We start from the raw sequence: 20,886 nt of genomic DNA on the forward strand, positions 1-20,886 counted from the left end.
GGAACGATCTTCCCATGGAGATCCGGAGCCTTACTACCCTTCTGGCCTTCCGCAAAGCGACCAAGACCTGGCTGTTCCGGCAGGCCTGGGGCTGTTGATTTATCCAGCCCCATCCTAAGTTATGAATGTTGTTGAATTTTAATGTTGTTTTTTAATTTTTTGTATGTTCCCCCTTCCTTTTTATCTGTAAGCCGCCCTGAGTCTCTCGAGAGTAGGCGGCATACAAACCCTATAAATAAGTAAAATAAACTCTGATTAAATTGTCATTTTGGCTTTTTCATTTTTCCAGGTTTTGAAACAGAACTAGCTGGATAGAATAGTTTGTGGACATGTAAGAAATGAGATTAGCAGATTCTCATTCCGCAGCTTCAGGTACCACATGTGTCCTAGAAACAGTGAGAGTCTTCTAGATCTAATTACTAGGAATATGCAGAGTTCTGACTAGGGGGTTGTGATAGTATGTGGGAATCCCTTTGAGAGACGGAACGGAGAGCTAGAGACCGAAGAACTGGCACGTAAAAAATGTCTCTGCCTGTAGAAGGGGAGGATGACATGAGAAGAATTTCAGAAGGAAAGGAGGGGAGAAACACTTCCAGTCTTGCAAGATTCTGTTAATGTAAGCTTACAATAAAGACAGGACTAGTACTCCTGACTCTGCTTCCTGGGTGAATTACTTTGCAAGGGTAATGAGGTGATGCTCTAAATCCAGTCGTACACAGGCAAAGGATAACAACAGCTTTTGGGCCTCATGCTTCCACAACCCCCCAAGAAGTCTTCATACTCCCTCTACTGGTCTAAAATCCCAGTTCATACAAGCCAGGATGCTGTCTTCTTAAATATGCCATGTAGGAGTTAGTGGGCACAGGTTAGCATTAATTGTACTTAAGGCCAGCATTAAGATAGCTTGCATCTAATGCAGTATTTCTCAACCTTGGCAACTTGAAGATGTCCGGACTTTAACTCCCAGAATTCCCCAGCCAGCATTTGCTGGCTGGGGAATTCTGGGAGTTGAAGTCCAGACATCTTCAAGTTGCCAAGGTTGAGAAACACTGATCTAATGCAAAGGTTGCTAAAGAGAGTTGTGAATGGAGGCAATGTGTAGAGAAGTAACTCAGCCTGAATCCTTTCTGCTGCCCTCCCCTCCCTCCCATAAAGATTTCAGAAGTTTTGAACTGCAAGGCCCAAATTACTTTTTGTATGAAGACAACAAATTCTTTGTTCCCAGTCTCAGTTTGTGCATGTGTTGAACGTTCTACTTTAAAGCTTTCAATTTACACTTCTTTTTTTGAAAGCAACGTAAAATAAAGTAAAAATTAAAGTAGCAATTAAAAAGAAAAGAAAATAAACCAGGCAATCTCATTTGGAATCTCCCCTCTTTATAATTTTTTTTTAAATTGTTACTCTGGTACATCTAGATGAGCAGATCAGCAAAAAATAGTTTCAAGACAGATGATCATGTACCATCATATGATGTGCCATCATGTGGGGATGAAGTGTAACAAGGAAGTGAGTGAGACTATTTTTAAATGAGGAATCCTTAACATACTAAATGTATTATAATGTACTACCATGATCTAAATATACCCTGTTTCCCTGAAAATAAGACCTCCCCTGATAATACGCCCAATCAGGCTTCTGAGCGCATGGGCTAAAATAAGCCCTTTTCCAAAAATAAGCCCTCCCCGAAAATATTGCAACACAGCAGCAGCCATGAGGTGACCACGCTTGCCACCTCCTGCACCTCAAAAATAATAAGACCTCCCAGAAAATAAGGTCAAGCGCTTATTTCGGAGGTCTAGGAAAATAAGACACTGTCTTATTTGGGGGGGAAGAGGGTAGTTAAAGCTGACCTGCATCTAGTTTATCCCACCTTCTTATGAAAATCACTAGAATCCAAAAGAAATTGACCAGTAGCTGTTAGCTGAGCAGGTTTTTGCTATCCAACAGTTAAGATTTCCATTCAGTTAAGTTTGGATAATTTTGAGCTACCTGTCTCTAGACTTCACAATAAACTCGCCAACAAAAGCCTGCAGATGTACAGTATAAGAAAACAAACCCCAGAATTCTCATAGTTGATAATTCTGGAGGTTACAATCCAACATACTCAGAGGATATCAGGAGGACGTCTTAGATGGGAAATGAGCCTCCCTCTTGATTAGATTTATGTGCTTCTCCTCTCTTCAACTGGGGAAGTTCTGAGGAGAAATTCAATAGCTTCCACTTTTCTTTTAGACTAATTATGGTTGTCACATTACCTGAAATGGGCACTTTGTGATTAATCTTACGTACGTTTTGCCTGAAAACAGGAAGAATCAATCCATTGGCTGAGAAACCAAAGTTAAGCATAGCTCATTGTTCAGGAAAATACAGAATGAAAGCGGCGTAAATGGACCTGGATGGGATATTAAATTTATCCTGAGGTCCATAGACAGCCATTCGCCACCTCTTCACCACAAAATAACAAAGCAACAAGCATGCTACTAACAGTCTGGTGTCTTCACGCTCCTCCTATTACCATTTTCAATCCATTGTCAAGTGCCGTAGCTTGGGAGTTTCTGATACCTTTGAAATCTGAAAAGATGTTGCATGCTCTTTCATAAAACAACTGCCAAGAGAGGGAGGTGCTTATGCATTCACAAGGAGACTGCCATAGTGTACATAGCACACCACAAGACACAACTGATCGGGCAGCAAACAAGTGAGATTTATCACTTCTTTTCTCCTCTCACAATGCTTATTTGTTCCCTACAGTAGATGTGCATCTTGCCTCAAGACAGCTCCTGAATAGCAGTTCCTCTTCCTATTTTTCCCTAGAATAGCAATCTGTGAGGTTCACTAGCCTAAGAGAGAATGAGTGGCCTAAAATCACCCAGTTATCATCCCTGCTGGGGAGTGAAATAGAACTCCATACTCCTAGTTTAACCTTTTTGCCATTGTATCACACATGGGCTCTCTGTTCTTGCCTTGACAGCCCCCAGCTTAGCTTTGTCTGGCCAAGTTATCTAACTCTCCTGAACCAAGCCGCCAATATTATTTTTGTTTTCTATAAAAAGCATCCGGGACCTCTGTGGGGCCCAGAGATATGTCTGAAAACCCAATTTCTGACAATTTCCCCCATGGGCTTGTATTTCCTGGTTGCTGAGCACCTAACAGGTGCGTGCAAAACCTATAGTTCCAGGAAAAATATATTTTCCCCACACATTGCTAATGCAAAAGAGATGATAAAGGGACCGAGGGAAGAATTTCTTGGGCTCTGGAAGGAGGCAAAACGTAAAACTATTTCAGGGACGATACTACTTGGCTGTTACTTGGCTTTTGCCTAAAAAGTAAGGATACCTGTTAAAATACTTGGGTGAGCCTACTAGCCTTAAGGCACCATGTAGTAGCAGTAGTAGCAGTAGCAGTTAGACTTATATACCGCTTCATAGGGCTTTCAGCCCTCTCTAAGCAGGTTGCAGAGTCAGCATATTGCCCCCAACAACAATCCGGGTCCTCATTTTACCCACCTCGGAAGGATGGAAGGCTGAGTCAACCTTGAGCCGGTGAGATTTGAACAGCTGAACTGCAGAATTGCAGTCAGCCTCTAGCTAACTCTGTTATTCCACTGCAGGGGAGAGCTAATCTCCATCATTCTTCAAACCCATAAACCAAATTACCACAATTCATGGGTGGACTGTGTGATGTGCAGTGACTGTAACCAGCATGCATCCTGAATTTGGGTGTCAGGCTTAATCATAACCTACTGTGGTTAGGGAGATGGCAAACTTCCTTCTCCAATCTTCTTCAGAGAAGGCAGATGGCATGTGTGGCACACTGGCACATGGTACAGTTAATGTATTGTGCAAACCAACCTGCTATGTTATAGTGTAACCCATCTTATCCATCATACAAGAATGCTACGTGGATAAAAAGGAGAACAATTACTGCCAGTTTGAAATCAGGTGGGGGGGGGGAATGAGAACATGAATCTACCTCAGAAAATTGTACACATATATACACCGAAAAAGCAAAGGACGCTTTTTAAAAAGCAGATTGCAGAATGTGGCTTCCAATACAGACCATCTGGTGCATCACCCATCCACTGAAACAACTGAGCGAGCTTTCTTTTGCTTTTGAAAGGGGTGGTATTAGCAGAAAACAAGGAGGAAGCATCAAAAAGGGGCTTACGATAAGCAAGGTTAAAACAGGCTACTAAGGAGACCTGCAAGGGGAAAATCTGCAACCTTTGCTACCTATTCTGTTTCATACTGCTTAAGACTCTTCAAACAAGTGGTTTTTAAGTGTCTTGACTGCCAGCTCCCATCAGCCCCAGCCAGCATGATCTCTTTGCAGAAATATAGGCACATAAGCACATAAAGTACCAGGAAGACAAGAGCAGAAGCAGAACTCAGCAGCAGATCCTGATGACTCTTTACAGCGATAAAGAATGAGAGTTATGAAGGCCCTGATCCCATTCTATCCTTTTACCAGGCTTTTCTGAGGTGGCTTTAGGTAAGCTGGATTTCTTTTGCGGTATTAAGGAGGAATGGCTTCCCTTAAAGGCCTCACTTTGTGGGAGCACCACACACGCTCCCACAGGGACACCATCTCTGCAAGCTGGGTCATACAGCTTCAAGGAGAACAAAGGCAGGTTTGTGATTTAATCCCAGCCATGAATCCAAGCTATATGTTTTCTATTCTTTCCTAAACATCATGATAATAATGATAATAATCATAATCATAATCATAATCATAATCATCATCCTGGCTGCGCAAGAACAAGCTATCCACACAAATGCCATTAAGGCCAAAATTGAAAAATCCTCTGATGATGCCAAATGCAGACTTTGCAAAGAAGCTGATGAAACTGTTGATCACATACTCAGCTGCTGTAAAAAAATCATGCAGACTGATTATAAATTGCGGCACAATTCAGTAGCACAAATGATCCACTGGAATTTGTGCAAAAACTATAATATTAAAAGAACAACAAATTGGTGGGAACATAAGCCTGAAAAAGTCACCGAAAATCAGATGGTCAAGATCTTATGGGATTTTCGTATACAAACAGACAAAATACTGGCGCATAATACACCAGACATCACACTGGTTGAGAAAAATAAGGTTATAATCATAGACATCGCAATACTAGGTGATAGCAGAGTTGATGAGAAGGAACATGAAAAAAATCACGAAATACCAGGACTTAAAAATCGAAATTCAACGATTATGGCATAAACCAGCAGTGGTAATTCTAGTGGTAATCGGCACACTGGGTGCTATTCCAAAAGCACTGGAATTACATTTAAAAGTTAAAAATTGACAAAATCACCATCAGTCAAATGCAAAAAGCTGCACTGCTTGGATCTGCACGCATATTACGAAAATACGTTACAACGTCCTAGGCCCCTGGGTAGGGCCCGACTAGTAATCAATGCCAAATCCGGCGAAACAACTGGCTACTGTGATACAATTCTGTTGTTGCGATAATAATAATAATAAAAAGAACTAAGTTAGATACAATTAAAGTTTTGATTATTAGGGGGAAAATGTTATGATACAGGATATAGTCAAATAAAGGAGGGATAAGAATAACAATGTATATATAGATATGGGTATAACGTAAGGAAACTGGATGTAAACTTTAAACAGTGATTTGGAAAGGAGGATTAGAAAACTTTGTTATTAAATATTATGGATGTTTAGCTAGAATAGGACATAAGGATTTAGTGTTGGTGGAGGATTTTAGAAATAGTAATTGAAAGGCCAGTATGTGGTTATGTATTAAATTTTGGTATATTTTATGATGAAGGACGCTTAAACAATTATAGTCAAATGAAAATGGAGATATGATGATGGTGACATGTATAAATATTTGAGTTAAAATACTTAAGTTAATATGAATTATGTTTGTTGACTGTGGAAGAGATGCACGAAAGTCTTTTTGTAACCAACTGATACACTTTCTATAGCATGTAAAGAAGGATGTTGTATTTTTTAAATTAAAAATTAAAAAAAATATTTAAAAAAATTTAAAAAAGAATGACAACCATTTAAAGATAGAACATCAGACTAAACCTCACCCTCTCCTTATATCCCATCCCAGACAATCAACAGAAGCCTATGGCCATCTTTGTAGCTTCCTCCCTGCTTTTGGGTCATGTTCCATTGTGATATGTTTTGTATAAATTCTCCCAAACTTTGATAAGTATTGAAAAAGAAAGGAAAGGAAAGGAGAGCAGAGAGCAGGCAGCAGAGTCTAAATTTGATAGCATTTCAGCAAACAGAGATCCATTTTCTTCCCCCATGGCTCAATTAATAAGAAAGGCAAGGTCGAGGATGGAAAAGGTACTATTTCTTCTTTTCCACACTGACATCTACATCTGCCTGTAGAGACAGATATCCTATTACAATGAAGGGCACTGTGACTTCCCATCTAGACCACCAACCAGGTTGATACTGCATTGTTTCAGAAATTCTCTGCACCTCGTGTTCCTGGACCATCCTCTGATGGCCAGAAATGGGATTTTTAGCAGTTTTTCCAACCATCCAACACAACTTCAAGAGTTTCTTAAAAGAAGAGTTGCTGGGTGCGTAGGAAGTGAAAGATCCTACAGCAAACACAGCAGCTGCTTAGACTGGATGGTTCCTTTTTAATTCAGTCACAAAAATAAGAGACCTCTTTGGTGCTGGCAACCTGAAGCAGGCAATCACAGGCATCTCCCTAACTCTGACCCAGGCCTCAAACCACTGGTGGGTTCCTACCAGTTCGGACCAGTTCAGCTGAACTGGTAGTAGTTTGTTGGCCTGGGTCGCTGGAACTAGCAGCGACCCAGGCCTGCCACGCCATGAACCGCTTCGTCTTGTTTTTGGCTTCTGCGCATGCACAGAGCAATTTTTGTTGTACTGCGCATGCACACGCAGTGCACACATGCAGGGTGTGTCTTTGAGCGAACTGGCAGTATCGGCTGCCGGAACCCACCACTGCTTTAAACCACTTGTTCATTCAAGTACCATTCTTGGTTACTGATGCTGCAAAGGCCTGTCTTTCGCCACAGCTTAAGCTTTTCTTTTAGCAACAGGCTAAGCTGGAAGTCACTGTTATGTTGCCAAAGAGAGAAAAAGTCAATTTTATGCTGGAAAACTGGCCTGCCGAGGATGAGAAACATTTTCTGCTTTGTGCAGGCGCACCACACAAGAACAACAAAGAAGACATTCAGAATATTAAGAAAACCTTTCTTGAACTAGGAGCCCTAGAGGAAAAACAGCAAGGTTAAAAAAAACAAAACACCTTTAGTTTGTAAGTTGCCTGGAGTTCAGGAAAACTGTTTGCTTCAGCCTTACTTTAAAGAGGGAGAATTATACAGGCTGTTTTATACAACCAGCAATCCCTTTTGTAAAGCTGAGGGCAGAGCAATTTAGAATGGATTGATTTTTTTTTTTGTCTTTTAATGACCCCATAATTACATCAGGGTGGAGTTAGGGCAACTGAATGGAGCGAGTGTTTACTGGCCGGATGCCCTTCCTGTCGCCAATGCAGAGTTTACAGCTAATATTTACTCATTGTGCCCAGAAAGAGAAAATCTGCCACTACCTAGGATCGAACTGACAGCCTCTTGATTTGTGAGGCGAGAGCTCCACCTCAAGGCCACTGCACCAATCCTTTAGAATGGATTGATTGTGCTTTTAAAAATCATATTTTACAGTTCCAAGATCAATGTGCCCTGAAAACAGTTTTACCACCTTTCCCAGAAGACCCAATGACAAGATTAACACCGATGTTCCTCCAGCTGTTTCATAAGTATAAGCAGCAGGACCAATAAGCATGGCAAAGACAAAGATCGAAGGGCGTGTAGTTCAACGACAGCAAGAGGGCCCTGGTACACATAAATGATTTACTTCATGGATGTGGCCATGTGCAATGCAGTACAGGAGACACAGGTTTGGGCAAGAGGAACCCTTGGGAATGACTTGACTCTCTGGGTTGTGATTTTAAAAATCCTCTGCCACTTGCAAAGGCAGTCAAGAAACATGGCGTCTGGGCCATATCTGACGGAACCAGAGGTGGGTTCCTGCCAGTTCGCATCAGTTCGGTAGAACCGGTTCGTCAAATCTACCGAACCGGTTAGAAGAGGTTCCACCAGTGGACACGGAAAGCAGGCCACACCTACAGAAGAGGTTCCAAAAATTTTTGAAACCCAACACACACACACAGACTCACACAGAGAGAGAAAGAGAAAGAAAGGAAGAAAGAAAGAAAGAAAAAAAGAAAAAGTGAGAGAGAGATGAAAGAAAAAAAGGAAAAAGGGACAGAGAGACAAAAGGAAGGAGAGAGAGAGAGAGAGAAAAAACACATGGCCGGCAAGCCACTCCCACCAGGTCACATGGCTGGCCACTCCCACAAAGGAGGCCACACCCACAGAGTAGGTTCAAAAAAAAATTGAAACCCACCACTGGACGGAACTCTCTCCAAAGTTCTGAATACTGAGGTTGATTCTCCACGTTTTGAAACCTAACCATATCATTCATATATTACCAGTGGGCAGAGATGCCCAAATAAAGGGCTGCCCTACAGTGGTGGGATTCAGTTTTTTTTACTACCAGTTCTGTGGGCGTGGCTTGGTGGGCGTGGCAGGGGAAGGATACTGTAAAATCTCCATTCCCAACCCACTCCAGGGGAAGGTGACTGCAAAATCCCATTCCCTCTCGATCAGCTGGGACTTGGGAGGCAGAGCATAGATGGGGGTGGGGCCAGTGAGTATTTACCGGTTCTCCGAATTACTCAAAATTTCCGCTACTGGTTCTCCAGAACGGGTGAGAACCTGCTGAATACCATCTCTGCTACCCTAAGGAAATAGTCTCTTCCCCACCTTTGTTCATTCTACTTCAGCTATTATCCTGACTAGGCAGCCCGGCTCTGCTCCAATCCAAACCCATCATATCCTCTTTCCCCATTCAAAAAAGTGCAACATGGACAGATACAATAATTGCCCTTTCCAGCATTCTCTCTCTTCCCAGAAGACTCGCTGAGCTGATCTAATGTTTTAATGCTTAAGTTCCCTGGGAGCAATTTCAACTTGCCTGGTTCCCCTCCCTTCAGACCACGCACAGCTGGGACAGCCAGGTGTGTGACTGGCCGCTATACAAGCCGGACAGCTGGCTTCCTATTCCTGCGGTGTCTGGCAATTGGAGACAGCGTCATTTCTCCCCCCCGGAGTACAGCTTATATTCATGACGATGCTGATCTAGGAGTTCTCAAAACTTGCTTGCCGGTGCAAGTTCTGGAAATAGATGTGTATTTTGCTTCAAATATTTCATTTGTTCCCAGGATTGAATTCACGTCTTAAAAGCGATGTTATAACAGATGCCGATAGAAATCTACAAACTTGGACACGCTTTCAGGGAGGTTCACAGCTACAGGTGATCAGAGGACAAATCAGAATATCTGGTAGACTTTTAAATGCTTTGAGGAGGTCGGTCTGGATTTTCCCCTGACAGACAAAACAATTGTCTTCTCTCAAGGTTGTTGGAAAAAAACACTTGTGGAAAAACCAGAAGAGGATCTTTGCACGAAAAGACTCATGAATCCGATTCCTGATACGGATCACATATTCCTGGGCTGATTTTTTTTTAAAACCAACCTGTAAGGATGTATCCATGAGATTATTTTATAGACAGCCTTTGATCTATGAATCTCAGGGTTCTAAGAGAAAGAGAAATTTGACCCAGTGACCCTGCGATCTGCTTGCTCCTTTTCTACCCCATCTTACCCCAGTTTGGATCAACTTCTAGACTTAAGTCAAGGAAGTCCTCTAAAAACCAAGGTGGACTAAGCTACATGTTTTACCTGTTGAAATGCAACGGTTAATTTAATACCAACACGAACTAGTTTTTCGTTTACATTAGCTTGCAAAAATCTTACCTCCTATTCTTGGTTCCTGTACCTATGGCACACTTTGAAAGTGCTCATGAGATTCAAAAAGAAAAGTACCTGTTGTGGCCCAGCAGGTGCCGTTGGAGCTGCCACCAGACTCCGACAGCGAGGGGCCCTATGACGGCTCTGGAGGAGGTGGATGACCCTGGATAGGGTTCCGACTCTGAGCAGGGCACAGAGAGGCTGGTTGGCCACCAGGAGGCACCTGAGCCTTGGACCAGTGGGGAGGAGACAAGGGAGAGTGAGCCGGAGGCCAGTAGTGAGTTGTTCCTGGATGCACGCCATCGAAGAGCTACTAGGCGTCAGGAACAATTACGCAATTACAGAAGGTGACTGTACTCAGCTGGTGGTCATTAGGCTCCTCTCCAGACTATAAAAAGCTACTTGTGTACACAGCCCTCTTTGCAGAAGTCAACACAGGATTGAATGTCAGAGGACAGTACTGGGAGCTTGGCAGGCTAGATTGCTGCCAACCTTATCTGTGTTTATTGCTGCCTGAGTTTGTCTGAGTTGCTGCCAAGGTCCTTATCTGTTTGTTCTGCTTGGCTTTCAGCCACCGAGGTTTTGGTGTCTTGCTATTAAAATACAATCCAGTTAAGCCTGTCTCGGCATTCGTTACTGGACGGAGGAGGGGGTCAGAACAGGTACCTACTCTCCACATTACATGGTCATGGTTATATGTACACACTATGCTTCTCCAGTAACCCAGGGCAAAAAAAGTTTACAATATGATAGGAAGCACAGCATTCTTCTCCCGGAGAAGGTCAGGCCACGTGTTTGTGTACTTATTTGTTGTTGGTTTTTTGCAATGTTTCTGTACTGCCACAACCCAACACAATTCCTGGTGGCTTACATAAGAGCAATTAGAACAGTCAAAACAGAATCAATACTGAATTTAAAAAAAATACACCAGATCAGATAATACTACTCAACGATGTGACTAGCCTTCCAACAGCAATTGCAAACTGAGCCCTGTATGAAGCAACCGTGTTTTTACCGCCTTTCTAAAGGACTTCATGGTAGGCACCAAATACATCTCTAGGCAACGGCTAATGCACAGTGAAATTGTATCATAGAGAAACTCTGCTTCTGGATCCCTAGCTCACCAACCTCAGGCAGGAGGTGGGGGGGAGAGGAGGAGTGGGGAAACAGACCCTCCTTTCTTAGAAGATACGAGGCAGTCCTAGAGATACCAGGTAGCCAAGCCACATAGGGCTTTACAGCTTACAATTAGCCCTTTTGAATTACACCCAAAAACATATCAGAAGCCAATGCAGGACCAGCAAGAAGACCCTCAACACGGATATGATGGCTTACACATACTAATAAACAGCCAGCTGCATTTTGCACCAATTTCATTTCCCAGATAGTCTTCACTGGTGGCCCTAGGTAAAAACCATTGCAGTAGTCTAATTTCTAGTTGATGAGGGTGTGAGTTGCCTTCACCAAGCTCTCCCTCTCCAATTAGGGCCACAGCTTGCACACCAGCTGAAACTGGGCAAAGGTTCCTTTGATCGCAGCTTCTAACTGCAGGTCTAGTCTAACAGCAGCTAAGAATCCAGGGAAACCCACAAGCCATGGACCTGCTTCTTCGAAGTGAGTACAACCCAGGATAATAATAGGAGCTAAATAAGAGTCAGATTTTTAAAAATAAATAAACAGCCTTCTGTTGTGCCAGAATTCTGTTTGTTTCACTCCATTCAGCTCTGCACCAGGATCAAGAACGCCATCATATTTCCTGCTTGGTCTGAGATGGATATATATGTATATAACTGAGGCATCAGCAGCATATTAATGCATCACCCCAAATTAATAAGATAACCCCCTCTCATCTGCTTTTTTAAAAAATATGCGAAACGGTTAGATTTTCAAAATTAGGAGAAAGAAGAGGAAATGTTGCAGCGCCCAACAAGGAAGCAACCAGCTGGCCAGCCTCTCTTTCTCTACTGATTGGAAACACCCACCCAGGAAAGAGCAGAAACACCATACAGTGCCTCCCTCCTCCAGTCCTTGCAGATAATTCAGAAGTATATCATGGTCATTGGTACTACATGCTAAAGGAACCAAGAAGGACGCACTCTTCTTATCTAACAAAGCCAACAAAAGTCATTCATCAGAGTTAACCTGTTACATTTTTCCATTCTGTTTCCAGGCCTGAATCAAGACTAAAAAAAATATGTCAAGATAATCTACTTCTCTTAAAGTCTGCAGCTGATGCCTCCTCTACCTCCTCCCTACAAAAAGGAAGGTTGGAGATGCAGTGGAGGTTTTCCAATGCTTGGATCCAAGAAAGGCTTCTTTAACAAGAAATACGCTGCAGCTACATGGCAACTGGTACAACCCCTTCTCCCAGTGCTGATCGTCTCGTGAACTCAACTAGTAGAGTTTGCCCCACAAGTGGTGGATCTCCGTGACCCGTCAAAACCGCGTTCCACAAAAGCGCGGTCGACGAAATCGCGTATGTGACGTCATCACAATGCGACGAAAAAGATCAAAAAATTGAAATAAAAATTAAATTACAGCAAGCCGATTCACATAAAGGTAAGGGTTAGGTTAAGGGTTAGGGTTAGGGTTAGGTTAAGGGTTAGGGTTAGGTATAGAGCGTTAGGGTTACGTTTGGCGTTAGGTTAAGGGTTAGCGTTAGGTTTTTTGTTAGGTTAAGGGTTAGGTTTAGGGTTAGGTTTAGGGTTACGTTTAGGGTTAGGTTTGGGGGAGTTAGGGTAAGGTTTTCGCTTTATTTTTACATTTTTCGATCTTTTTCGTCGCGCTGTGATGACGTCACATACGCGCTTTCGTCGACCGCGATTTTGTCGTCCGCGGTTTTGTGGTGGAACCGTGGATCTCATGCCTCAGCACATCCTATATCCATCCCTTGTAGTTTAGAAGCCAAAATGAATCCCAGATAGCATTACAGAATATTAGCCAATCAACCTCTCCTATTCTGCCCACAGAGAGCTCAGATTTTTGCATATATGAGCAATTTTATTGGCAAACCATTGCAAAAGTAACTCATAGCAGCTGCAAATGGATCGTTGTGCCTGCTCTTTCTCCACAGGGAGCAAAGATAGAGAAAAGCTGGCATTTGGCTGCCTTTACCACAAAAGTCTGGGCTTTATGTGTAAATGTGTCTTTCAAAGCGAATTTCTACAAGTTCCCAAAATACATTTGGAAAAAAAAACCTGAATTAGTCATCCTGTTGAAACAAAAGGAATGCTTTTAAGGTCGTTGAATTGGAATTGGAATTTATCGCACTTATATGCCGCCCTTTTCCCTGGAGGGGACTCAGGGCGGCTCACAATCCAAGTCAGGGAAGGGGATACAGATAAGGGATAAAAGACAAACAAAACAATACACAAAACAATACGTTGAGTTTTGTTTTGAAGGCAAAATGACTTAAAAATAGGAATATTTCTGAAATGAGCAAATTGTAAACCCACTAAAACTATTCAGTAGTAAAGGGATTCTAGACAAGGGGTTGAAGTTACTCAAACAAAAACGTGCTTTCCGATACCAAAATTCAGAAGAAGAAGACAGCTTTGCATTTGAGAGTTAATGGCCCCAATGGCTTTCTGGACTACCGGCTGAATGACAACACTGAATATAGTGGTGATGGGGGGAAAAACCCAAACTCCTATATACACAAAGCCATTGTCCCCTCTCCCCTCTGCAGGCATGATGGTCCCCTCTTACCTGTCCTACTCTTGCTGTTGGTCAAGATTTCCTGCAGGCGCTCCTGAAGTTTATCTGCTCGCTTCCTTTCTAGATGAAGCTGTCTTTTGAGGTCCTTCAACTGTTCGGGGGAAGAGAGAGACGTGGAGGATATCAAGGTTGGATTCGCTGATGCTTAGTCCCACCACTGGCTGACCCATCCCCAATTTAGCCCTCTTTGTACAAGCTAAGCAAAGAAGCCTGCTATCCAGCACATGCATAATATAGGAAGTCCTCAGTTAGCTAACGTAATTGGGGCCAGGAACTCATTCGCTAACCGACACGGTCATAAAGCATAACGCCAACTTACAATAGTAGTTCTGGCCGTGCCAGTTGCAGTTATTAAGTGAATTATGCACAGTCATTAAGCGCAATATCACATGACTGACTTGTGACTTGCTGCTGGCTTCCCCACTGAACTTTCTTTGTTGGAAGGAAGCAGTGAAGATCACAAATAGCAATCATGTGACTGCAAGACACCACAACTGTCATAACTGTGCATCAATTGCCAAGTGTACTGCCACATGCCCATGATTGTGGAGGCACTACAAGAACTTTGAGGAACAGCCATAAGACCCCACATTCAGTGCCACTGTAACTCTGAATGATCACTGAATGAGGGGCCATTAAGCTCTACCTGTACTTCTCTTTCATTAGTATTAGACTACAATCACCTGTTCTACACAAAAAGATAATAGCAATAGCAATACCAATAGCAGTTAGACTTATATACCGCTTCATAGGGCTTTCAGCCCTCTCTAAGCGGTTTACAGAGTCAGCATATTGCCCCCAACAACAATCCGGGCCCTCATTTTACCCACCTCGGAAGGATGGGAGGCTGAGTCAACCCTGAGCCGGTGAGATTTGAACAGCCGAACTGCAGAACTGCAGTCAGCTGAAGTAGCCTGCAGTGCTGCATTTAAACACTGCGCCACCTCGGCTCTTAACTATAAGGCTTGTGAAGGTGTCATTTGACATTTCTGTAGGTACTACATTCATATTGGCGGACATGAGGAAATCTTGGAATCGCAACACTGCAATTAAGGTCAGAAAATACAACCGAGGCAGTTTTGAAGAGTTTGGAATTAGGCATTGGCTAGACATCTGCATGATTTAGCAATCTGCAATTGGTGGCCTGTACTGGATGGAAGGAAGAGTTTTCCAGTAGTGTCAGGACCATGAGGATATCATCCATCAGGGGAACCATCTCCAGCTTCTGGAATAATCTTTATTCAGGCAACTCATATTATTCTTTCTGGTTACTTAAACCAGCAACAGTGAGAAGAAGCCAGACCAGTAGGGCGTAAGAGAAGTGGGGATGACTCCATTGCAATTTAATGTGCTTAAGGTGAAAGGGTGTTGTGGCTCGGCAGGAGCCGTTGGAGCTGCCACCAAACTCCGACAGTGAGGGGCCCTATGAGTCGGCTCTGGAGGATGCGGAGGACCCTGGACAGGGTTCCGAATCCAAGCACGGCGCAGAGAGACTAGTTGGTCACCAGGTGACGCCTGAGCCTTGGATCAGTGGGGAGGAGACAAGAGAAAATGATATAGAAACCACCTGTGAGTTGTTCCGGGATGCATGCCATTGAAGGGCTACTCGGCGTTAAGAACAACTGCGTAATCATCAGAGGTGATTACGCTCAGCTGATGCTCATTAAGATCCTCTCCTGATTATAAAAGAGACTGCTTGTGCCAAGCCTTTCTGCAGAAGTCAACGTTAAGGATTAACAGGAAACAAACTTGGTAGGCTGGATTGCTGCCAGAGTTTGTTTGCATTGCTGCCAAGTTTTGTAGGACTTGCTGCCGGAGTGCTTATCTCTTTGTTTATGTGGCTTGCAGCCAACGAGAGTCTGGACTGATTAAAAAACATTCTCATTTAAGTTGGTTTCGGCATTCGTTCCTGGACGGAGAAGGGGGGGGTCAGAACAAGTTTGTTTTATTACCCTAGTAACAATAAAAATATTTCCAGAAAACCAAATAGTTCCTGTTTGCCAGGTTCAGAGGGCCTGATGTTTCCAACCTTCTCTTTTAACTGTGGTGGTAGACTGGAATTTAGCAGGCTTGTCTTAAACTCTGCCAGCAATTCTCAACCTCACATTTTCTTCAGATGTCACAAAGAGGATGGAACAAAAATGTCCTGTCCTGATAAAGTAATCTCAACGGTTAATTAGAAAGAGACAAAGGACAGCAAGCTGAGTGTCACAATAGCTCAACCAGCAAGACCAAGTATGATGTCCATATTCCTATACCCCCTCCCAATTTCCATAAAGAATCTCCCCAACTTACTGCTGCACTTCCTTTCTTCTCCAGGATCCGTTGCCCATCTACTGTGTCCTTCACTTCCTGCCAGAGAGACATGGACTTCATAAGTCAAAATGGTACATCTCATCTTTACAATGGCCCAGAGGTGGGTTCCTACCAGTTCGCACCTATTCGGTAGAACCGGTTCGTCAAATCTACCGAACCGGTTAGAAGAGGTTCCACCAGCGGACCCGGAAAGCAGGCCACACCTACAGAAGAGGTTCCAAAATTTTTTGAAACCCACCACTGGTCCTTGGATATGATTATTCTACACTATCATGCTCATATTTATAAAACTCAGTGCCTCTGTGAAAGGTAAGGATGACGACTGCGTTTGTGGTGCAATCAGAACATTCCGTGTGTTGAAGTTGTTTTAACGCAAACCAAAGTTGCCTTTTAAAAAACAGGTTTACGTCATATTCTTATGCAGGCCAGTGCTGTATGTGAGGTAATTTACGGTGGTTCTGACAAGTGTCGGCGGCATCTTCATATTCGGTCACATGGGTGGCAAGCCACTTCCATCCGGTCACATGGGTGGCAAGCCACTCCCACAAAGGAGGCCACACCCACAGAGTAGGTTCGAACAATTTTTGAAACCCACCACTGCAATGGCCCCTCTTTGTAAAGCAGGACCGCTGAGCTGCAAGTGATGGGATCTCTTTATCACTTTCATATACCAGGGCTGGGATAGAAGTTTCCACTATTCTGAAAATGTCATACTATGAAAGGGGAAAAAATGTGCCAAAGCTGCTTCCCCTAGCTTTATCTCCAATCCCAGTCACATTCTAGGAATTCCTTTTTCCTTTCCCTTAGCTGTTCTTATATTTTACAATTAGCCCATCTACCACAAAAAAGGGTACAATCACAAACTGTAGAAAGGCACAGAGGTGACTTTTGAGACGTGTGTGGCAACTTAATAAAGCAGAAGCTTAGCCTGGGAAAACATGAGAAAAAAAGCTAATTTCTATATGATGTTACTTCTTTTGGCAAGGACTCGAAAATAAATAACTGCACAACTTCTCTCAATTTGCCATTATTAGTTTGGAATTTTGTTCTAATAGTATTTTATCTGGATTTATTTTAGTATCTTTGTTCTTATTCTTAGATTTTACTATACAGGTAGTCCTCGGCTTATGACCACAGTGGAGCCTAAATTTCTGTTGCTAAGTAAGTCATTGGTTAAGTGAGCTTTGCCCCATTTTACAACTTTTCTTGCCACGGTTGTTAAGTGGATCACTGCAGGTGTTAAGTTAGTAAAACGGTTGTTAAGTGAGTCTGGCTTCTCCCTTGACTTTGTTTGTCAGAAGGTCACAAAAGGTGATCACATGACCCCGGAACACTGTGATCGTCATAAATATGAACCACTTGTCAAGCATCTGAATTTTGATCACATAAGCATGAGGCGGCTGCAATGGTCGTAAGTGTGAAAAATAAGTCATTTTTTCCAGTGCCATTGTAACTTTGGTCACTAAATGAACTATTGTAAGGACTACCTGTACTTCTTGTTCTTCTATTATAGACACATATAGAAGAATGTATTATTTCTATGGTATTATTAATATAATTATTTAATGTACTATTTCTCATCCGAACTAGACTGTTGTTTCTCTATATCATAATATATGCAGGTATACGCATAATTTAATATTTAATTATTTTATCATGTTTATGTAGTGTATATTGGAGGTGGTAACCCTTTGAGAGCTGTATGCAACAAAATTTCATTTTAATGAATGCCGATTACATTCAAAGTGACAAAATTAATCTATTATTATTATTATTCGCAACAACAGAATTGTATCACAGCGGCCAGTTGTTTCGCTGGATTTGGCATTGATTACTAGTCGGACCCCACCCAGGGGCCTAGGACGTCATAACGTATTTTCGTAATATGCGTGCAGATCCAAGCAGTGCGGTTTTTTGCATTTGACTGATGGTGATTTTGTCAATTTTTAACTGTTTTAAATGTAATTTGAGTGCTTTTGGAATAACACCCAGTGTGCCAATTACCACTGGAATTACCACTGCTGGTTTGTGCCATAATCGTTGAACTTCGATTTTCAAGTCCCAGTATTTTGCGATTTTTTCATGTTCCTTCTCGGCGCCCCTGCTATCACCTGGTATTGCGATGTCTATGATTGTGACCTTATTTTTCTCAACCAGTGTGTTGTCTGGTGTATTATGCGACAGTATTTTAGTGGTTTAGTGGTTTAGTGGTTTATTAGCATTTGTAGGCCGCCCTTTTCCCTGAGGGGACTCAGGGCGGCTCACAGAAAACCAGGGAGAGGGGAATACAATATTAAGACAACAACATATAATAAAAATAGTAAGCAACATTCATTCATCATTCGGGCTTCATTTTCATCATTTTGTCTGTTTGTATGCGAAAATCCCACAAGATCTTGACCATCTGATTTTCGGTGACTTTTTCAGGCTGATGTTCCCACCAGTTTGTTGCTGTTTCAATATTATAATTTTTGCACAAGTTCCAATGGATCATTTGTGCTACTGAATTGTGCCGCAATTTATAATCAGTCTGCCCAATTTTTTTACAGCAGCTGAGTATGTGATCAACAGTTTCATCAGCTTCTTTGCAAAGTCTGCATTTGGCATCATCAGAGGATTTTTCGATTTTGGCCTTAATGGCATTTGTGCAGATAGCTTGTTCTTGCGCAGCCAGGATTAGTGACTCTGTTTCTTTCTTTAATGTACCTGTTAACCATAACCAAGTTTGTTCACTGTCCACTTTATCTTTTATTTTTTCCAGAAATTGGCCATGCAGTGCTTTGTTCTGCCAACTCTCCATTCTTGATTTTATCACATCTTTTCTGTATTCTTGTTTCGTCTGTTGGGCCTTCAGTAGATTTTTGTTCTTTACTTTGATTAATAGATGTTCTTGACTTTCTTTTAAATAATCAGCCAGTGCATGTTTTTCTTCTTCAACTGTTTGCTTCACTTGTAATAATCCTCTGCCACCTGATTTCCGGGGCAGGTATAATCTATCAGTATCACCACGTGGATGTAAACTGTAGTGCATTGTCATTAGTTTCCTGGTTTTTCGGTCCAAAATGTCCAAATCAGCTTGTGTCCAGTTAACTATTCCAGCTGTGTATCTTATAACTGGTATTGCCCAGGTATTTATGGCCTTGATTGTATTTCCACCATTCAATTTAGATTTCAAAATTTTCCTAACTCTGTTGGTATATTCTCCCCTGACAATAGTTTTTACTTTTCCATGCAGAATGCCTAAGTATTTGTAGGCTTCATTTTCATTGCATTTAATTAGTTGGCCATTGGGCATTTCAATTCCCTCACATGCAGTGATTTTGCCCCTTTTTATGGATACAGTGGCGCATTTTTCCATGCCAAACTGCATTGAAATATCGGTGCTGAATACTCGGACTGTGTTTGTCAATGATTGGATTTCTATTTCTGACTTTCCATAGAGTTTCAAATCATCCATATATAGTAAATGCGAAATTTTTTCAACTTCTTTGGCTGTTTGGTAGCCTAATTTCATTTTTTTTTAAGATTACTGATAGTGGGATCATTGCGATGATGAAGAGAAGAGGTGAAAGTGAATCGCCCTGGAAAATTCCTCGCTTGATATTAACCATTCCGTAGATCTCATTCCCTACTGCCAACTCAGTTCTCCATTGTTTCATCGCCTTTTCAGTAAAGGATGTAATATTTTTGCTAATGCCAGTTGTTTCTAAGCATTTTATGATCCAATTATCATCATCATCATCATCATCATTATTATTATTATGTGTTTTGTTTAGATTCGGCTTTAAATGTGTAATAAATTTGATTGGTGGAGAAAGAAACTAAAGATTGCCTCAATTTCATTTTCCTTGGCATAAGACGGAAGGAAAGAGAAATGTGATTGGGCTTTCAAGATTTTGTTATTTTAGCCCATAATAATGAAGAGAGTTCTAGTGTTTCTTGTGGTGTCTGTTTCCTAACCTGGCCTACCTTGAAGAGCTGACAATAATCCTGTTGTCTAAACTGGGATAAGGGAATTCCTGAATATTTTTTCCTGATTATAGACGCGGCTACAATAGTGAATTCCCGCAGTAGGCGAAGGGTTAGATGATCTCCAAGATTCCTTCCAAACCTTGCGCTCTATGATTCAATCATTCTCCTGAATATGATGAGCTGTTCTACACTCAGAGGTAGCGGGCATCAGTTTCCTTCTCGCCAAAACCAGGAGTTTGGAAGCCTGAGTTCTTATCTCTCCAGGAACTACTGCAAAAACCTTAGTTTGAACACATGAATTGAAGAGGGACAGCAGCACTATCTGTCTATCCATGCCAGTGTACTGCAACCACACTGGAGGAGGAGACATAATTCAGCAGGTGGGCAAGTCCTGGCAGGAAGAGAGGGAACAGATGGTCGAAGGAAGTGCGTCCTGCCAAGCACTGGTTCCTGCAGGAAACTGGCAGGCTCTGGGCATACACACCTGCTTCAGCCGGTTGACTGTGTCCATGTGCTCATCCCTGGCTTTTTCAATCTCTCTCAGTTTTTCCTTAGTTGCCTCCACCTCTTGGTCTTTTAGCTGCAGAGGAAACAACCCAGTTGGAGCAGGAGAGATACGAGTAAGATAATTAAAAGGCAGAGGAAGAGTCCCATATTACTCCTCTTACATGAAAAACATCAGTGGCTGAGAAAGGACATTTTCAGGGGAAAAGCACAAACTGCATGACTAAAATCTGCTGTGTAAGCTGCTCTTCATCACTGCAGGAAAAAAGCAGCTAACATGTGAAAGGAGCCCAAGTGGCAGCAATGAAGAAAACTGGAGAAGCGTAAAGAAGGAGAAAGACTGTTGACATACTGCTCGCTCATTCATTCATTCAATTTCTATAGCCACCCATCTCAATAATTGTCCTTTCCAAGGGCTATGATCTGCTGCTCTGCACATTAGCTGCAAATACCCCATTCAGTTCCACAGCAAGAACTACTGT

The 20,886-nt window shown here is 42.3% G+C and overlaps 1 protein-coding gene across 1 annotated transcript in view; it reads right to left on the bottom strand.

The window, feature by feature from the left end:
• GRIPAP1 (GRIP1 associated protein 1) overlaps positions 1-20,886 on the bottom strand; it is an 89,904-nt gene that overhangs the window by 28,771 nt on the left and 40,247 nt on the right. The window contains exons 18-20 of the mRNA XM_032210288.1: positions 20,385-20,480; positions 15,908-15,964; positions 13,604-13,703 (exon numbers count right to left, since the gene is read on the bottom strand). Coding sequence (XP_032066179.1) covers positions 13,604-13,703; positions 15,908-15,964; positions 20,385-20,480 — 253 coding nt within the window. The remainder of the gene's footprint in view (positions 1-13,603; positions 13,704-15,907; positions 15,965-20,384; positions 20,481-20,886) is intronic.

Source organism: Thamnophis elegans, chromosome 2, assembly GCF_009769535.1.
Source record: "Thamnophis elegans isolate rThaEle1 chromosome 2, rThaEle1.pri, whole genome shotgun sequence".
Lineage (NCBI taxonomy): Eukaryota > Metazoa > Chordata > Lepidosauria > Squamata > Colubridae > Thamnophis > Thamnophis elegans.